Source organism: Vanessa cardui, chromosome 8 (assembly GCF_905220365.1).
Source record: "Vanessa cardui chromosome 8, ilVanCard2.1, whole genome shotgun sequence".
NCBI lineage: Eukaryota > Metazoa > Arthropoda > Insecta > Lepidoptera > Nymphalidae > Vanessa > Vanessa cardui.
The window spans coordinates 11,673,952-11,692,700 of NC_061130.1; the positions used below are offsets into that span (position 1 = coordinate 11,673,952).

General features: G+C 31.0%; 1 protein-coding gene across 1 annotated transcript; it reads right to left on the minus strand.

The window, feature by feature from the left end:
- Window positions 1–163: 163 nt before the first annotated feature.
- LOC124531868 (proton-coupled amino acid transporter-like protein pathetic) lies at window positions 164–18,551 on the minus strand. Its single transcript, XM_047106427.1, has 6 exons — window positions 17,954–18,551; window positions 17,601–17,778; window positions 15,831–16,188; window positions 12,762–12,937; window positions 10,109–10,281; window positions 164–3,980 (listed from the first exon to the last, which is right to left on the minus strand). The coding sequence occupies exons 1-6, from the start codon at window positions 18,225–18,227 to the stop codon at window positions 3,742–3,744; spliced, it is 1,398 nt and encodes a 465-aa protein (XP_046962383.1). The 5' UTR covers window positions 18,228–18,551; the 3' UTR covers window positions 164–3,741.
- Window positions 18,552–18,749: the final 198 nt, after the last annotated feature.

An 18,749-nucleotide genomic window follows, 5' to 3' on the forward strand; every position in this document is an offset into this window, starting at 1 on the left:
TATCACACTCGGCGGTTAAGGCTATTATCACAAGACACCTACTTGTTTTAGACGTCCAGTCCATGTTGCACCGATTGCCATTCGTATATAATACCTACTTTAGATTTATTTAAATAATTTCATGATTGATATATTATGAAATAAGATGAAAGAAAACAAGATAGCATATTAAAGCGATTTATTAACGTCACAAAGACTACAGGATGCAGATATATTTATTGCAGACATTTATTTGATTACACAAAAATATCGTTACTACACCGATTTTATATAATTATAAGATTTAAAAGGGGGTTGTATTAGATATTCTAGTGTAATGGGGTAAATAAGTCTAATATTTGTTTTACATTAACAGAAAAATAAATGTTACATTTGGTGTCATTGCTGCAAAATAATATAACCCGAGCCAATAAAGATTTATAAACAACAACTAATTTTGAGCCATCTTGCTTCTTTACATACTGTCCGCATAAATAAGATTTAAATATAGTACATAAACACTGTCATAAAAGTGGATCTTATTTTCTTTTAATAATTAATTTGACCTTGAATTGGATTTACTTGAAACAAATTATAAAAATTATTAATTACATAAATAATTTGAATTTTGGTATTTACTTTGTACTTATAAATATATTTTCTTTATTGGCACGTGTTTTACTAAAATATAAACATAACTAATACTATGGAATAATTAGTACTAAACTACACAGATACAAAATTAAAGATTTTTACATATGAAGTTATACTTAATTTTCTAGGATTCAAGCAACATAGTTTATATGAGTGGTTTTTATACAAACGCAAAATTTTAATTATATTATCAAAAATTATTTAGTTACAACGTCAGTAACTAAAATATAATAAATTTTAAATACTGTTCATAGCATCGCAAGTATGCATTATAAGATATAATTCGAGAAAAAAATGTATTACATAAAAGCAATATCTGCAATCTGTCAATTTTTCCCGCCAAAAGTAATTTACAGAGTTTCAAGGTCATCATTTGAATAAATCAATAATTAGTGAAACGAATGTAGAAAAATTTACTAATACTGATTGTCATTACAGTAGTAGCATGATTTTTTTTAAATTAAGTTGTGCAGTTAATATTTTAAAAATATAAATATATGTATTTGTCTATCAAAAAACTGTACTTGAGTTACACATATAGTAACTAATAACTGTATTGGGAACATACATAGCCTCTTTATTGTACAACAGAGCCATATTCTAATAAAGAATATTATATCATTTAATAATGGATTTATACATTATTTAGAAACTCTTTCATAACTAAAAATAAATAACCATATATTTTTCTATAGTTTATAAGGGTTTCGATTGAGAAATATAGTTTAAAAACTCTATTTTAAAGGTCAACTATACAGACAAAACATCTAGGATAAAATACATATCCCATACATTATATGAAAAATTTGTTCATTGAAACTAGTAAATAAAATATTATATTTTTAATAATTTCCGTTAAATACTTATTCTATATTCTCGCCATTTGTAAGTAATTTCCAATTTTATTTTATTTAAAACCATTGTTTTAAATAAAATTAACCATTGTTTTAAAACACCTAAAATATTTAAAAATAATATTCATTAATTATCTGCACAAAAACAATATTACAAATGTAGGTAACCAATAGTATATTAAAAAGCATTTTATTCAAAATCATCTTTTTTACAAATGAGTAATAAAATAAATAAAATATACTATGGCAAATATTTGTGTGATAAGGTTGATAATATTTTTTAGTAAGCCAGTGAGTTGTTCGATTGAATTACAAATCTTATAAATCTTATGTGTAGCACCCTCATTCTCCTCACAAATTTGATTAATTACTGATCTAAACTTACTTACTCGTCATCATTATGACATAACTAAATCATACACAAAAATGTTCACCGGCTCTCTAATCATGGGTATGTATGTTACGGTTTATGGAAAAGTTAACAAAAATTACCATAGATGTAACGGGCAGAAGTGAATAATAAATTACATGAATGGTGTTAGTTACAATAGAATAAGGCCAGTGTAGAAGTGGCAGACTATTTTATGGATTATATAGACAAGGCAGATATTGAAAATATAATTATAGTTGCAGTTGATTGAAGCGACAGGGATGATGGAAAGCATTGGTGATAGATAACAAAAATATATAATTTTGTTAAGTCTTACATGCATATTCTCTATGGTAGTTATTAAGTCATATTTGTATTTGGAATGATTGGTAACCATAAATTAAAATTAAAGCTTCTTTAAAAACAATTTAAGTTTAAGTAAAATAGGTACCTCTTATAAAACATATCACATCTTTTTATAATCATAATATAAAGTATGACATAAAAATATAATAAAAAGACAAAACAAATGTAGAAAGTAACGTAAAAATGTCAACATCGATTTAAAATAAGCTATTGTATAATTTGTGTTTTCAACTATTTATTATAAGACAAATATCTAAGTTACTTTGGTGTTTTTTAAATAAGGTAAATATATTATTCATGATAAAATTTTCAACTATGCTGATAACAAAATCGTAAAATATACTATAACTTAAATTTAATTAGTAATAAAAAAAAAATGTAAAACATAATCCGTTCCTTTGTGCATTAAATATTAGCTATTAGTAAGCATCATTGTGCTTATTTACCCATCTTAGCTCGTCACATTTAACACGAGTTAATATATATAAATGCCGCGAGAATGTATTAATAACTATTTTAAAATACTCTTTAGCTATTAAACAAATTATATAAAGAACAATAGCTTATAGTTTTAATACTAGTATCTCTTAGAATAAATTAATTATATGATCACTTCATTTGATTCTACACCTATTGACTAAAATAAAATATGTATAAATATATTTTAAGTCATTTCTATTTAATATTATTGTCATGGTTGTTGAGAATCAGTTTTTTTTTTTTAATTCATAAAAAATAGCATTGCAATAGTCAGATTGTATAGCCAATGTGCTATCGTCCGTGGCAAGAAAAAATGTTGTGTCAACTATATAACGCCCTCGATACGGGCTGGTACAGTACCTGGCAAACATCTTGACATTTGACGTTAAGTGAGATCCAACTGTGATTGGTGGTCGTGCGGGGAGAAAGGGAACAAGTTGCATCCTATTGGCTCATTTAAAACTGGTAGTATCGTTTCGAGCACGCGATTGGTAGATTAATGAACCCTTTTTTAACAGATTATTTTTTCTTTTAATAATAACGAGACACCGCTTCTATATATTAAAAAACTATTGGCACTTTAGAAAATATTAACAATTCACTGCACCAACTATATAAACGAAAAAAAAAATAAATATTTTGGCTCATTCAGTGAAGGATGGCAACACAGGGCGTTACACAGTTAAACGTTCAAGATGTTTGTCTGTCTGTATGTATTGCTGACCGCCATAAGCGCGTGTAGATTGTACACGGAACTTTTAGAGAGGTGGTAAATGCAACCGTCACCAAAGCACCAATACATTTTTCAAACAGAACAATTAATCACTAATTTAGATATTCGTTTGGAAAAACTTCGCTTTCTTTAGTTCAAAAATAAATCCTAGTATACACTGTGACAAAGTATTTGTAAAACATTTCTGGTTACGAGCGGACGACGCTAGCTTTACTGTTTCACGGAGCATTGTTATTTGGTTGTAAATTAACTCCAGATGGGACTTACCATCAACAGAAACGTATCCTATTTTCTGAACTGAATGCCTAAGAATGTTTCAAAATATTTTCCAAACTGGCGTAAGTACCGAAGACGAAACCCGTTATACCGAAAATTATAATGGCAAGGTCCTTCCAGAGTATCCAACCTTTAGTTCCCAGTCGTTCCGGCCAGAACGTTATTATTTCGATGATCGGTGGGAATATCAGCGCCAAAGCGGAGCTGCTGAACGCGCCAACGAGAGAGATGATGCTGCTTAAATTCGGAATCAGAACTGCCGCAACGACTGAAAAATAGAAACATACTTATATATCACTATTCATTAATGACCCCCCCCTTTTGAACCAACATCTTAAACTATAATATATATACTAACAGCATCAACATCTACCCGTAAATTTTAGTTTCGTGAACAAAACATTCATAGATAATGTCGAAATATCGAGCTCAACCAACTAAAAATAAAAAAAACATGGTCAATATCCCTTATAAAACAACTTTTTTGGTGGTAGGGTTTCGTGCAAGCCCGTCTGGGTACCACCCACTCATCTACTACTTTTATTATTTACGTTATTCTACCGCCAAATAACAGAACTCAGTATTGTTGTGTTCCAGTCTGAAGGGTGAGTGAGCCAGTGTAACTACAGGCACAAGGGACATAACATCTTAGTTCCCAAGGTTGGTGGCACATTGACGATGTAAGGAATTTTACCTACCATCTTAAACTATAATATATATACTAACAGCATCAACATCTACCCGTAAATTTCAGTTTCGTGAACAAAAAATTCATAGATTATGTTGAAATATCGAGCTCAACCAACTAAAAATAAAAACATGGTCAATATCCCTTATAAAACAACTTTTTTGGTGGTAGGGCTTTGTGCAAGCCCGTCTGGAAACCACCCAACAACAACAACAACAGCCTGTAAATTCCCACTGCTGGGCTAAAGGCCTCCTCTCCCTTTGAGGAGAAGGTTTGGAACATATTCCACCACGCTGTTCCAATGCGGGTTGGTGGAATGCACATGTGGCAGAATTTCTATGAAATTTGTCACATGCAGGTTTCCTCACGATGTTTTCCTTCACCGCTGAGTACGAGATGAATTATAAAGACAAATTAAGCCATGAAACAGCGGTGCTTGCCTGGGTTTGAACCCGCAACCATCGGTTAAGATGCACGCGTTCTAACCACTGGGCCATCTCGACTCGAAACCACCCACTCATCAGTTATTCTATCGCCAAATAACAGATCTCAGTATTGTTGTGTTCCGGTCTGAAGGGTGAGTGAGCCAGTGCAACTATAGAAACAAGGGACATAACATATTAGTTCCCAAGGTTGGTGGCACATTGACGATGTAGGGAATAGTTAATATTTCTTACAGCGTCATTGTCTATGGGTGATGGTGACCACTTACCATCAGGTGGCCCATATGCTCGTCCGCCAACATATACCATAAAAAAAAACTGTAATACTAGAAATAACCACGTTAATTTAAAATCCTAAACTTTGTTATATCACATTAGTTTCAAGTAGATCTCGTGGTTTCGCTCTCTGCTTTTTCCAGTAAGATAATAAGACTATCATATCGTACGATCACATCGCTCATTTATTCAGAGAACCATACTACTTAACGCTACGACTCAAATTTTGTTGCGTCACACTTCACATACTTTCGCATTTTCTAGATGAAACTACTCTAACAGACATTGTAATTACTGACACCTACTTTTCGGGGTGAAAATAAAAGATCAGTAATGATGAATTTTAGATTTTTCTATTAAGAAATATTGGAACGATAATATTTTTGTAAATTTAAAATAAACATTTTAGTTTACTAGTAATTTATCATACGTGTTTGTTTATATTATATGTTGTGTATGTGTGCTAGTTTTGAGAACGTGTTAATGAATGCGTTAGCAATTATGAATAAAATTCATTCATTCGGGAAGTTTAAAAAAATGTACAAATATCGTAAATCAGCTTAATTTATCCTAACGTGATTTTCAATATTATGTATCATTCAATAAAAAACTCGACCGGTTACAGATAATAGATCGATGACACATTTAATATAATATTTTCAAACATATCTCCGTAACTACAATAACATTCAGATTTGAACACGCGCCAAATTAAAGCTGACGACCTTCTAAAGCGGGGGACAATTCTGCTAACTTAAAACGGTTAAACATCGAAGTTACCGTCTGGCCACGGGACATTCGCGGACGCAAATATTAGTGCGGTGCGAATGGTGCGAATGAAACAAACGTATAGCAATGTTCATGCTTTGCCGTTCGCACCGCGTGAAATTTCGCGTTGGCGAATTTCCCGTGGCCAGGCGGCTAGAACGGACTGGAATTGGGACTGTTTCGATCCAACTTTAACAAACACAAAATAACGTCAGCATTATCTTCGATGTTCGATTATGCCTTACAAATAATACCAATGATGTTGTAGTAAACAGATATGTTATTAACGCGCAAAAAGTGAAGACTAGAAAACGTCCTAATTGGGACGTTTACCTTAAGTCGTTTGACGTAGTAATACGTTATAATACATCATAATTACGTAGTAATACGTTTTGCGTAATTAAAACATCTAGTTATCCCTTTTACTTATTGTTTTTATCAAGCTATCCTTTTTACTTTTAACGAAATGTAAAAATAAACAAAATGACTGATGAATTACAGTGAAAAATAAACAAGAATAAACGGCCCCCAGCGCGGCACACTTTTTTTTTTGTTTAGTATGGATATCCATACTCAACATATCTGTTTATTAGAATATCATTGAATAATACCCTCAATTCAATAATTAAAGACTAGCGTCCCGCCTTGGTTTCACACGGCTACTTGATGTGTATCGTTATATTAATATTTAAGACATAAATTAAATTACATAAAATTGTTATAAATTGTAGTCTATGTGTTATTCTGGTGTAAGTATAACCTTTATTACTGTTTATCACATCAAAATCCGTGCAGTAGTTTTTTCGCATTTATAATATTAGTAGCATTCATTCTACATATTTATATCAGTTATGGTTTAATCCCGAATATATTAACGATCCAATTTTGATTAAATAAATTAAATAAAATTGGAGTAAGTATTTTTGCATTTGTGGAATAGTAAAACAATTGAAGACCAAGTTATGTTTCGATCAATAGCGATAGTATCAATTCGTTAGTAGGATTGGGCCCCTGACAGTATCTTTTTACAGCCGCACATCGATATCGTTCGCAACAAACATAATGTTGACCTCATAAGCATATCATCTGGTTTTTTATACAAATTAATTCATTTATTCGAGTAGGCTTTTTAAGCACCTTATTATCGATATTTTATAATAATATATTGAGGAAACCGGTTCGGCGAATAATTTAAAATTCTTAAGAATCGTTTCTATGCAAATGATTTATTACTATTATTATTTGTATTAAAGTAATTTAGCGTGTTCATAGATAATACAAATCGAATCGATTGTATTCTAGTTTTTATTGATTAAATAAAAATAGTACACAATTAGTAAATGTACTGCTTTGTTCAATAAGGGAATTCGAATATGGAACATAAATTCAATCATAATAATATAACATCTCTAATCTAGTAGTAGTTGTTTCCGTCAAATTAATTATATAAAAATAAAAAAATTTGGCTTTGACTATTTCACTCTTATCGTCTATGGTCATTGGACATCAATAAATCATAACTAAAAAAATAATCCGTAAAAACATTTGTACTAAAAAAAAAAATTCTTCATATTTTTTTTTACGATATTTCCTAATTAGATAAATTTTCATAATCCGAATATCTAATTAATATCAATCGTAACTAACAAAACGTTCATACGCGGAAAGCATTTCTATGGTTTGACGTTGAATAATGAAACATATTTTAAAAACAGTTATTTAAAAATTGATAATATATTGAATGGCGTGGAATGAATCACTAAAACAATCATACAAATAACTATTTATCAGGTCCTGGGTCTTTTCCGCGAGTGGAACAATTACTATTATCGCTGAGTAAATTTCCTAATTGACGAAGCCAACAGAGGTTACCATTTATCTTAATTAGAAATTTAATTAAAGGCGTGAGAATTAATAAAATTATTTAAAATAGACTTTTTAACTTACAGAATTGAAATCTATCTTTAACAGCATGATAAATCTTTGTCCTACTAAAAATTTAAATACGAACATACATGTAGGCTATGTCCAGACTGAAACCTATTTTTAGGTTATCGGCTATCATAATTTTTGCCATCACGATAAATGCTTACATAACTCTCTCAAGTTCAAAGCTACGTCAATACATTTAACGTAGGCGTTATCCATCCATTCGGACGGGTTCAGAGTTTGTATAAAATATTGAAGGACGAAAGACTAAGCAAAATTCTTGTTCTTTTTTATTATTATTCGCTGTCTTACGCAGAACCGCTCCAACAATGTTTAATAACAACCACATAGTTTATTCAAACACTCATTTTAATTTACATAATAATTGAAACGAAGATCAATCTGTCTGCTTGTACTCAAAAAAAGTTTTTACTCGACTTCATTATTTTCAACTTATCTTGAATTAAAAAAAAAGATCGATACGTTTTTTTGGCACATAATAGCAGTTCCATAACCTATAATATTAAAAAAAACCAACGATCAATCTGCCTTGAAAATATTCAAAATTATTATTCTTAATCAAATTTAACGTTATTATATTCGAATTATCGTCAATTAAAATTATATTTGATATGTGATTTTTGCACATTATAACAGTACGAAAACCATTAACGGAATATTGGTCAATCGGCCCCAATCAGTCCAAAAGTACTATTGGGCTATAGGTAACTTATACTTAACTAATAATACGTTATTTGTGCACATTATAACAGTTCAAAAACTATTACTGAAATTACATGTGCTAATTGTTCAAAATTATTATTCTTCAATCAAAGCTAACATTATTTGCGTACATTATAACAGTTCTAAATAAATTAACGGTATTTATCTTCGCGGGCGAATGTATTTTTTTTTATCAAGTCATTACGATTTTAATTGTAACCATTTGTTGCAATAAAAACTATAGGTTAAGACTATCAACCAGATAAAGTGACCGCTGTTGAGTAACCTACACGATTATTGTGATCGCTATGCACTTCAAGAGCAGGACGATTAAATTATCAAAGTACGTGTAAAACAATTTATTATGTTTGCCTTAACAATTAACACTGCCCTACTTTAATGCAACGTCTTCAGCAGAGACAGAACTAAATGTAAATGTCAATTTCCCTTTTCACATAGAAGATTATTTATTTAAGACTCCTGTGGCGGTATTCCGTAACAACTCGAAACGCACCGCAGAATACGTGCATAAAATGTCATGTCACGGTAATAATAATAAATAATTATAAAAATTATAAATCATATCAAATTCCTTAATTTAATAAAGGAGCATTACACTATAATTTATTGTCTTATATAACCACAACAACAGCCTGTAAATTCCCACTGCTGGGCTAAAGGCCTCCTCTCCCTTTGAGGAGAAGTTTTGGAACATATTCCACCACGCTGTTCCAATGCGGGTTGGTGGAATACACATGTGGCAGAATTTCTATGAAATTTGTCACATGCGGGTTCGCTGAGCACGAGATGAATTATAAAGACAAATTAAGCACATGAATCAGTGGTGCTTGCCTGGGTTTGAACCCGCAATCATCGGTTAAGATGCACGCGTTCTAACCACTGGGCCATCACGACTCGTCACTCGTCGATATTGTCATATATTAAGCACTACCATCAGTTCAGAAATGAAATACTTCCGACTGATGACGATGCGAGTGACTTGATTTGAGTAAAATTGTAAGAAGTATGTACGATATATATGTTCATATACTTTTTTTCTTATTCCTATGTGTTCCTGCATAGTCGAGATGGTGTTATTTTTCATCTTACGATTCCAGATTCCTTGGACGGTCTGGATGGAATTCGGCCAGTATGTTTATTACTGGATCATCTCTACTAAGAATCGTAATTGAATGTGTATAATATTCATACATTTAATATATTTAACATCAAAATATTACCTACTCGAGTTGGTATCATATACAAATCTTCATATTATTAGACTAAATTGAAAGATACAAGTTTTTTTTTTATGAGATAACATCACATACATTACTCTGATCCCAATATAAGTAGCTAAAGCACTTGTGTTATGGAAAATCAGAAGCAACGACGTTACAAACACCCAGACCCAAGACAACATAGAAAACTAATGATAATTTACATTGACTCGAGAATCGAACTCGGGACCTCGGAGTGGCGTACCCATGAAAACCGGTGTATAAACCACCACGGAGGTCGTCAGTTTGCAATATAAATTATATGGAAGATATAATAATGAATACTTACATGTAATCGTGATGAGAACGAATCGAGTCACAATCTCGCCGTATTCGAGCGCCTTTTCGGAATTTAATTTAGTTTTAATATAAGGCCAGACGATATTCATAGGCACGTAGAATTGAAGGCCGTACGAGAGGAATATCGCCGCCGCCATTACGGCCCTGACGCTTTGTGCTAACCTTAAAAAATACATATTATATTTTAACAAAACACATATTAAAGATATATAAATAGTTTGATATATCATTTTTATAATCATGGTGTATTTTCTTTGAAAAAAGAAAATTTTTGGAATTGTTTAAATATATGGACTGGAATATAAACCAAAACTCAAGGTACATGAGATCTTGGCTCCCAAGGTTTATGGGGCTTTGGTGATTTAAGGAGTGGATATTTCTTCTGGTGCCAATGACTATGGGCGATATTGGTAATTTACTGTATCTCCTTTTGCCAACCTATTCAAAGAAAAAAAAATAAAACTCTTTCTACATAGACGATTATATTGACTCGGATCTTTTATCTTTCCCTCTTCTGTATTTTTATTATTAATACTATTATATAAATGTATATGTAAATAGCAATAATTGATTATATGACTTAAGTTAAAATTTGTATTTTATCAAAGAAAATTTCAGCCAACCCGGGGCGAGGTAGCTAAATCTAAAGGCGTTTTTATAACCGTACGTAGTGAAACGTCGTAAAACCACACTACGCTATAAATATTTTACGACATAAAGTACATAATTGATACTCGATACTGTCGAGATGACGATATAATGCATACTTTATTACATTTCGGCCCTGAGATGTCTTATACTTCAAAATAACGCTGAAGTTTGCGAAAATAATATCAAATTACACTTAGGAATCATTTTAATAACCAATTTTCCCCTGATACTTATTCATCGGTAACAACATCGTAAATATAATGAAAAGCCGTTAGAAACTATTCTTGTTATAACAACAACAAACAACAACAGCCTATAAATTCCCACTGCTGGGCTAAAGGCCTCTTCTCCCTTTGAAGAGAAGGTTTGGAACATATTCCACCACGATGTTCCAATGCGGGTTGGTGGAATATACATATGACAGAATTTCTATGAAATTTGTCACATACAGGTTTCCTTACGATGTTTTCCTTCACCGCTGACAACGAGATGAATTATAAAGACAAATTAAGCACATCAATCAGCGGTGCTTGCCTGGGTTTGAACCCGCAATCATCGATCAAGACACGTTCTTACCACTAGGTCATATCGACTAAATTTCTCTCAAACTCAAATCGAATTCTTGTTATACAATTTTGTTATTTTTTATCATTAATCTTTCTACTTGGTTGGCACTGTTTATCAAATACGTTATTCAAACCTTTACATACTCGAACAAATATAGACAAAACAATTGTCTATATAAAATAGATGTGGCCTCGTTATCTCGATATACGCAAGATTAAAATGATCGCACACTTGCAACACCAATACAATAGCGTCAATCATTTGTGTCGCGGACATTTTGCTAAACGTATTTTTTATGATTAGGCTGACTACACATTATGTCTATAAATTTGTGTTCCGGCAAATTTTACTGACTCATTTTTGTGATTGAGCTATGTATTCATTAGACAGAGAATCGGCTAAATATTTGTAAAGAAAAACTTAAGTCTCTTGCGAAAATAATAATTGTATTTGCAGAAGTTTATGACTCAGGACGATATAATTTCGCTATTTATATTTTGATATGTAAATATGGGACAATATCACATACCCAAGTCCAGACCCAGACCCAAGTCACCCAAGACAACATAGAAAATTAGTGAATTTTCTTCATCGACTCGCCCGGGAATCGAACCCGGGACCTCGGAGTGGCTTACCCATGAAAACCGGTGTACACATTACTCGACCACGGAGATCGTCAATTAATATTTTAAGATTTTTCCGACTGTGCGCATTTTAAAATGTTGCAAATTTGCTCAAATTATTTAACAATGTCACATTGTATAGAATCACATTTAAATTCCAAATATATTTATTTAAATTAACTAAATGATTTTACGCGTATAAAATTATTACTAGGTGTTGCTCGCAGCTTTGTTCGTGTTTTTGGGGGTTGGTTGTCACCTGTTAGGAAAAAGAAGTAGCCTATCTTTGTTGACGTTTGTGTTTAATCCATTTTGCTCTTTTCTATGTAAATATGTGTAAATATAATAAAATTAAGTTGTGAATAGTCCAATTGAGTGTTATATTTTAGTATATATAGTTTAGAATACTAACAATTTTTTTATTGTAACTTATTATTAACCCTTAATGTTTGTGTTGTTCTAGGTTGAGGATTAACAAGGAAATTACTACGACTATCTATGCTAATCTTCAAAATTTAATTAAGTTTGTTTCCTCAACTGTACCAATCAATCTCTTTCGTGTCTTCTCCATCCTAAGTGACATTGGCGAAATAATTTGTGCCCTGTCGGCACAACTAAAAGCCATTAAACCAGGAATTGAATTGAATTGTGCCTTTTCTTGGAGTTCTAGTTTGCTTCATAACAAATGTAATCAAATTCAGTTCTTTGGTTTGGTCGTGACAGACAGACAAACAGATAGAGTTACTTTCACATGTATAATATTAGTATAGAAGTACACATTATTAAAGCAAATGTACTTACAGGTCATTTGGTAAATTGAGTGTAATACTGCCGGATACAGATTCGCCGTACTTCAAGTAGCCAAAAAAGCCAATGGCCGTGTACAAAGCTGCCACGATCACCATTCCCGTGTTTAAAACGCCCGTCCAGCCGCCGAAATCTTCCGGAGTTTTCATATTATTCTCCAAAGGTAAAACCTATTTTGTGAAAATATATAACCCTTTAGCTTCGTCGGAAAGCTTACATTATAATTATAGCCTAATAAACAACCTACAGTCTAATCAAAACGTAATACGAAAAAAGTCAAATAATCAAAATTTGGCGGCATATTGACGCGATATCATTGGTCGAGAGCTTGATTAATCTATGATATTCACTATGGATTTGTAAAAAATGAACGTCTGTATAACTGTTATCGGAATTTCGGAAGTAAAATTAAAGTGGAAATAAGTTAAATGCAATAGTGTTGTATTATAAATAAACACACATTAATCATAAACTCTTAATAAAGTGCTGTAAATGCATGTAGTGGTGTATCACACTGCACTGGTCCGTGTACTTTTATTACATAAGTGTTTTTGTGAATATGCCGATGGTGTTTCAAATAAATAAATAAAGTTTTGTTTTTCTTACTTCCATTGCCATAGGCTGTGTATTACAATATTATTTTACGTTCATTGTCAATATTCAAGCTCTAAAAATTTATGGTGATGTTAAAAATAGCGTTTTGTGAATCTGAGCGAAGTAGGTAACGGGTAACTTTATATAATTTTATTTACTTAATATTAATAGAAATAGATAAACTTTCTGTTCGCAAAATATTTCTTCACCTTTAATGTTAAGTATATAGGCGGCTGCGAAAATGGGCCAACTGATGGTAAGTGCAAACATTCCTTATATCGCCAATGCACAATCACCCTTCGGAACTAAGATTTTATGTCCTTTGTGCCTGTACTCATTATTATATTGGGCAGTAGAATGTCTAAGAAAGGATGGAATCTACCCAGACGGGTATGCAGAAAGCCCTACTACCAAGTATATTACAATATTACAAAAAACAAAAGCTACCTAGTTACAGTATATATATTTATACCTATGGACAAAGTTTACTAACTATAATAAATATAAATATTTATACAACTATTTTATGTTCAATGACAAATAAAAGTTATTTGCTAACATAAAGATTCTACATAGATTAATCAAGACGCTACATTGCATGCAAGACTTTGGTATTTACTTTAAAAGCATGTTTAGCTAAACAATATCTCTCTCTTTCTGTCATAACTGATTTCACATTCGAAAGAACATGATAGCATTGTTTAACCAATCCTCCCATAACGCAAATCCGAAGAAAACAAAATTGAAAAATGTAATTATTACGGTTTATTTGTTAGTTATTAATTTAGGATGCATTAAAACAGTAACAACATTGTTATTATAAGCAAAAGCTAAAATGTTATCATAATATGCCAGACGAGCTAGAGGTCGGTTGATTTCATTCGATATTTTCACATTGAGATCGAATTTCGTATTTTCATTGTTTAACGTTATTTACATTTGATATAATATCGTCTGTAATCGAAATAAGTTAATTTTTTACACTTTTGTAATGAATACTATATTGGTAATAATATACAAAAAAATCAACGTCACAGATAAAGTTACAAGGAATCGGGTCTGTGACCTTGAGATTTTAATAAAATGATTGCCTATTTCTATATCCAAAGATTTATTCATTCGAAGCGTTATGAACGTTAATTTTTTCTATCAATCAATCCATACATTATGTACTCCGTCGTTACCTACATGTATTAACATTTAATATTAGTCCCACTGAGTTCTTGGGTTAAGATTAATCTAATTATCTACTGCAGATTTATTGATCGGTACATACACGAAGTATCATAATAACGCATTTAATACAAGAAAAGTCTATTGGATGAAGGTAACGACAAAAGTAAGTTAAGGTATATTTTGCATTTAGAACGTACAACGATTATTTAGTGAGGACTCTTGAGCGACGTTTCACTAATGTAATAGGCTATTTGAGAATGCGAAAAATACATTTTGAATTATTGTAATCAGTGTATATAATGAGTTTAAAAATGGTTATTTACTAACGAAAGTTGAAAATAATAATTAATTTATTCAAAAATCTATCAATCAAAATGCGTTTTTTCAAACGTTTGTCACGTGACACAAAACGCTCCGGCTTGGCCGGGTTTATGATGAAGTCACTTTCTTATTAAGCTTGCTTTTCTACTATATGTACCACAGATTAAAATACAAGAAAGTGACGTCACAGACCCCATTGCAGCGCTATATGGTCCAAGTAGCGTTTTTGCGCGCTATTTAAACATGGAATTTTTAATATGATATTTTTTGGCAATATGTACTAGAAATTAAAAAATCAAATTTTACTGGGTTCCTTAACTTAATAATATAAAATAGATTTTAAAAACCAGTCAAATAGCCTATTGTGTTTTGTGACTATCATCAGTATAGGTATATAGTAATGGTTGCCAAACTTGAAGGCTAGTGCCTTCAAGTTTGGCAACCATTACTAATAAAGTAGTAAGGTAGTTTTAGAATATGAGACTGATTTTGCTTAATTTGCAGAGAAACATAACAGTGAAAAACGTTCGCTCGGAACATCAAACATAACAAAGCCAGTCTTGATAATCGTCAAGTAAAAAAATTGTAAAGCATATTCAACGATGTGAATACATTTTGAAGTTTCGAATTTCTACCGTTATTGAAGTTAAGTTAGATTAAAATATCAACATTAAAATTCTATAAATTATACGTCGGTAAATAAACAAATCTATTTATATTGATAAATTTTTTTTCGAGACCTTAATTTTTACTGTTCCGAAAATGTGATATCTTATCATGGGATTGTCCTAATGTAAACATTCCATTAAGATTTACCTTGTAATAATTAACTAACTGCATTAATATTAAATAAAACAAACAATCGATAAAAAATGCCTTGTCTTTTGAGCATGCAACCAAAATCTATAATTACTTTACGATATTCAACTAGCCATATAAATACAAAATCATCATAGTATATCAACGACTTACCACTCCAATGCCTTCAAATGCATATATAGCCGTGCCAAAGTATAAGGGTAACTGATGCCAACTCGCAAAGGCCTTGACACTGCTAGTGTGAGGCAAATCTTGCAAAATATAATAGAATGTTATAACCAGGCCCCAAGCGGTCATTATTGATGCTATTAAAGATACGGGAGTCAAATATTTTAAGTTTTTCACCATACCCAAAGCCAACATTGGCACATATAACATTGCCAGATAGCTGTGTACGCTTAGTTTTATGCGAAAAAAACGCATCGTATCTTCAAGGTTAGTAGCAACGAATAAGAAATAAACACAGCAAAATCCTAGTTGAGTCATTACTAGAAATATATTGACCACATTCCTGAAACAACAACGTTCGTGCTATTAATTAGGTTTTTTTTTTAATGTAAATTATTCGATTTAAACAATAGTATTATTAGGATTTGTTTTGATTAATCTGTACTAGTATGTTTTATCTGTATTCTGTAACAGTTAAATGTTATTGAACTGTATGTTGCCCTCGAAAATCATAAATAAATAAGAGTATTAGCATATTATTTTTACCAAAAATATTTTTAAATTTTTTATTGTACAGATGATGGCAAGAATGTTTATCTAAAAAAAAAATACTTGTAGAAGGGAAATGGTACCACTTTGTTTTTATTGGCTACATCTATGATTTCTAAATTATATTTTCGTGGTTCGCGGGTTTTCGTCGATATACACAGAGTGTTACGTTACATGGTAACAAACTCACTCAAGTTTACTAGTTCAATGTAGGCGAATATTAAAAAAAACTATAACTATCAAAAGTATTTCCAGTTTATAAAAAAAAACTTTAAAAAAAAATTCTATGAGGGCAGCATGTCTACTTTAAAATTTATTCCAGCTTAAGTTAACGTCTGAATTTCGTATCTTAGGACTTGGCAACCATACATGCAGTTTCATTTTATCTAGAGCTGCCCTTGAAAGATAATTACCCTATACACACAGCTATCAGTATTAATGGGAAATCACTTTTAAGTAATATATTTTATCAGGGACAGATACAAGTGAAGAAACAAAAAAAAAAGGAATACGAGATTTTTTTTTTTATTTCAATCAATTAGATAAAGCACTTTATATAAAAATATTGTATGTTTTCTTTTAAAATGAAATTTAAATCTGACTCCACCGAGAGTGATTTAATTTTTTTTTATTATTATTATTATTTAATTATTTATGCAAATGATTCCTTAAGAATACATGTAAACAGACAATTTATATGTAATATGTAAATATATATATAATTAAAATACAGATTATTTATTGAATTATAAAAAGCCAGCACAAATTAATTGTACTACCCATATCCAATTAGATATTGCTTCGGAATATTTATGCATTAATGAGCAAACACTTGCTGTTTTACTGTAAGTATTTGTTAGTCAATACAGTTATCTCAGACATAATTGTCTTCATTTTAAAAATCAATAGTATCTTTTATCTATAAAAATTGGTTTTTGTAGTAATATTCAAGAAAACCATGAAAGCACAATTCATAGTTTACTGTATTTATAATTACGTACACATTTACAAAATTGCACTAATAGAAACATTTTTTTTGCCACTGACTTGCTTTTTTACCAATTTAATATAAGGCTTAGTTAGTAATTCATCATCAATAAAAACTGTAAGCATGAAACATATATGGTACTGGTTGAAATAATTAAAAAAATATATATATTTTTACTTATTCTACTACATAATACACAATGTAAAAATTGCACTTACCTAATTTTCTTTGCATATGGCCTCAAAGGTACAGGTCCCATTGCAAATGCGTCTTCTACTACTTCTGCAAAACTCATTGCAGGTCGCTGGTTTCTGATACAAAGCTCACGAGAACAAGCAACTAAAATATGCATACAATGTGTGCATATCACTCCCATAAAAAGTGTTCCAACTACACCTAAGATAAAAAGAGCGATCATTAAAATAATATATTTCAACAAAACACAAGACACCAAAAATTAAATAATTATACAGTTAATATTTACTATGATATAATATTATTTGTATGAAATCATAGTAATAGTTTTTATATAAAAATATTTATTTTTAGCTTCACAAATAAATATACGTACCAATAAAAAGACCAGCATTTTTAAAAGCATCAGGCATTGCCAAAATACCTGTCCCAATATTGCCTTTAAGAAGATGAATCAGTGTGTCAAAATTGGAAGTAGGATGTTCTAAGTATCGTTCGGACGTAGGGTTGTAATCCGTTTTTTTCGGCGTTTCATGTTTGAAGGGCGATACATGGATCGATGGACTTGCGACCAATTCTACAGTTTGAACCTCCGCATTGTCTATCGGAGTATTAGGTCCAGTAAGAAGCGGCTGCTTTTCATCGCTCATGTTTATATTTAACGCTTAATACTATCGTAAAAATATATCAGGTACTGTTGAGTAAGACTATAAACATTATAAATTGCCGCGTCTTGTCAATAAGAGATTTAAATCAAAATACAGACAAATAATAAGAATTTATAAACATCTAAAAAATTTGTTATTATGTTGCCACACTGGTATTTTATTTGGTGCTGTTATATACTTCTATATTTTGCAATTCCGTTAGTCAGGTACTTTGTTTTTCAAAAGTTATAAATTAAAAACTTATAAATAAATCAATTATTTCTAAAATTGCGGAGCAACACGTCAATTGTGAACTGAACTCGAGAATTTTTAACTGCCATTAGGCAGTTAGCAATGTCAATCTCGAAATTGTCAATTTGTCAATACCTTTTACTATGACAACTAACAGCGAATGAATGGGAAACGTTGGTCTTTAATGCTACTTACTATGTTACCGTTGAATTATTCTTAAAATTCATTTAATTTTCCTTTTTTTATATATACATCTTATGCGTATATAAGATA

Excerpts from the sequence above, each read along its gene's own strand:
- LOC124531868 (XM_047106427.1), bottom strand. The coding sequence starts at position 18,227 with ATGAGCGATGAAAAGCAGCCGCTTCTTACTGGACCTAATACTCCGATA. Across the intron at positions 17,779-17,953 it reads AAATGCTGGTCTTTTTATTG|GTGTAGTTGGAACACTTTTT; the intron begins GTACGTATATTT and ends TTTTTATCTTAG. Across the intron at positions 12,938-15,830 it reads CATTTGAAGGCATTGGAGTG|GTTTTACCTTTGGAGAATAA; the intron begins GTAAGTCGTTGA and ends TTCACAAAATAG.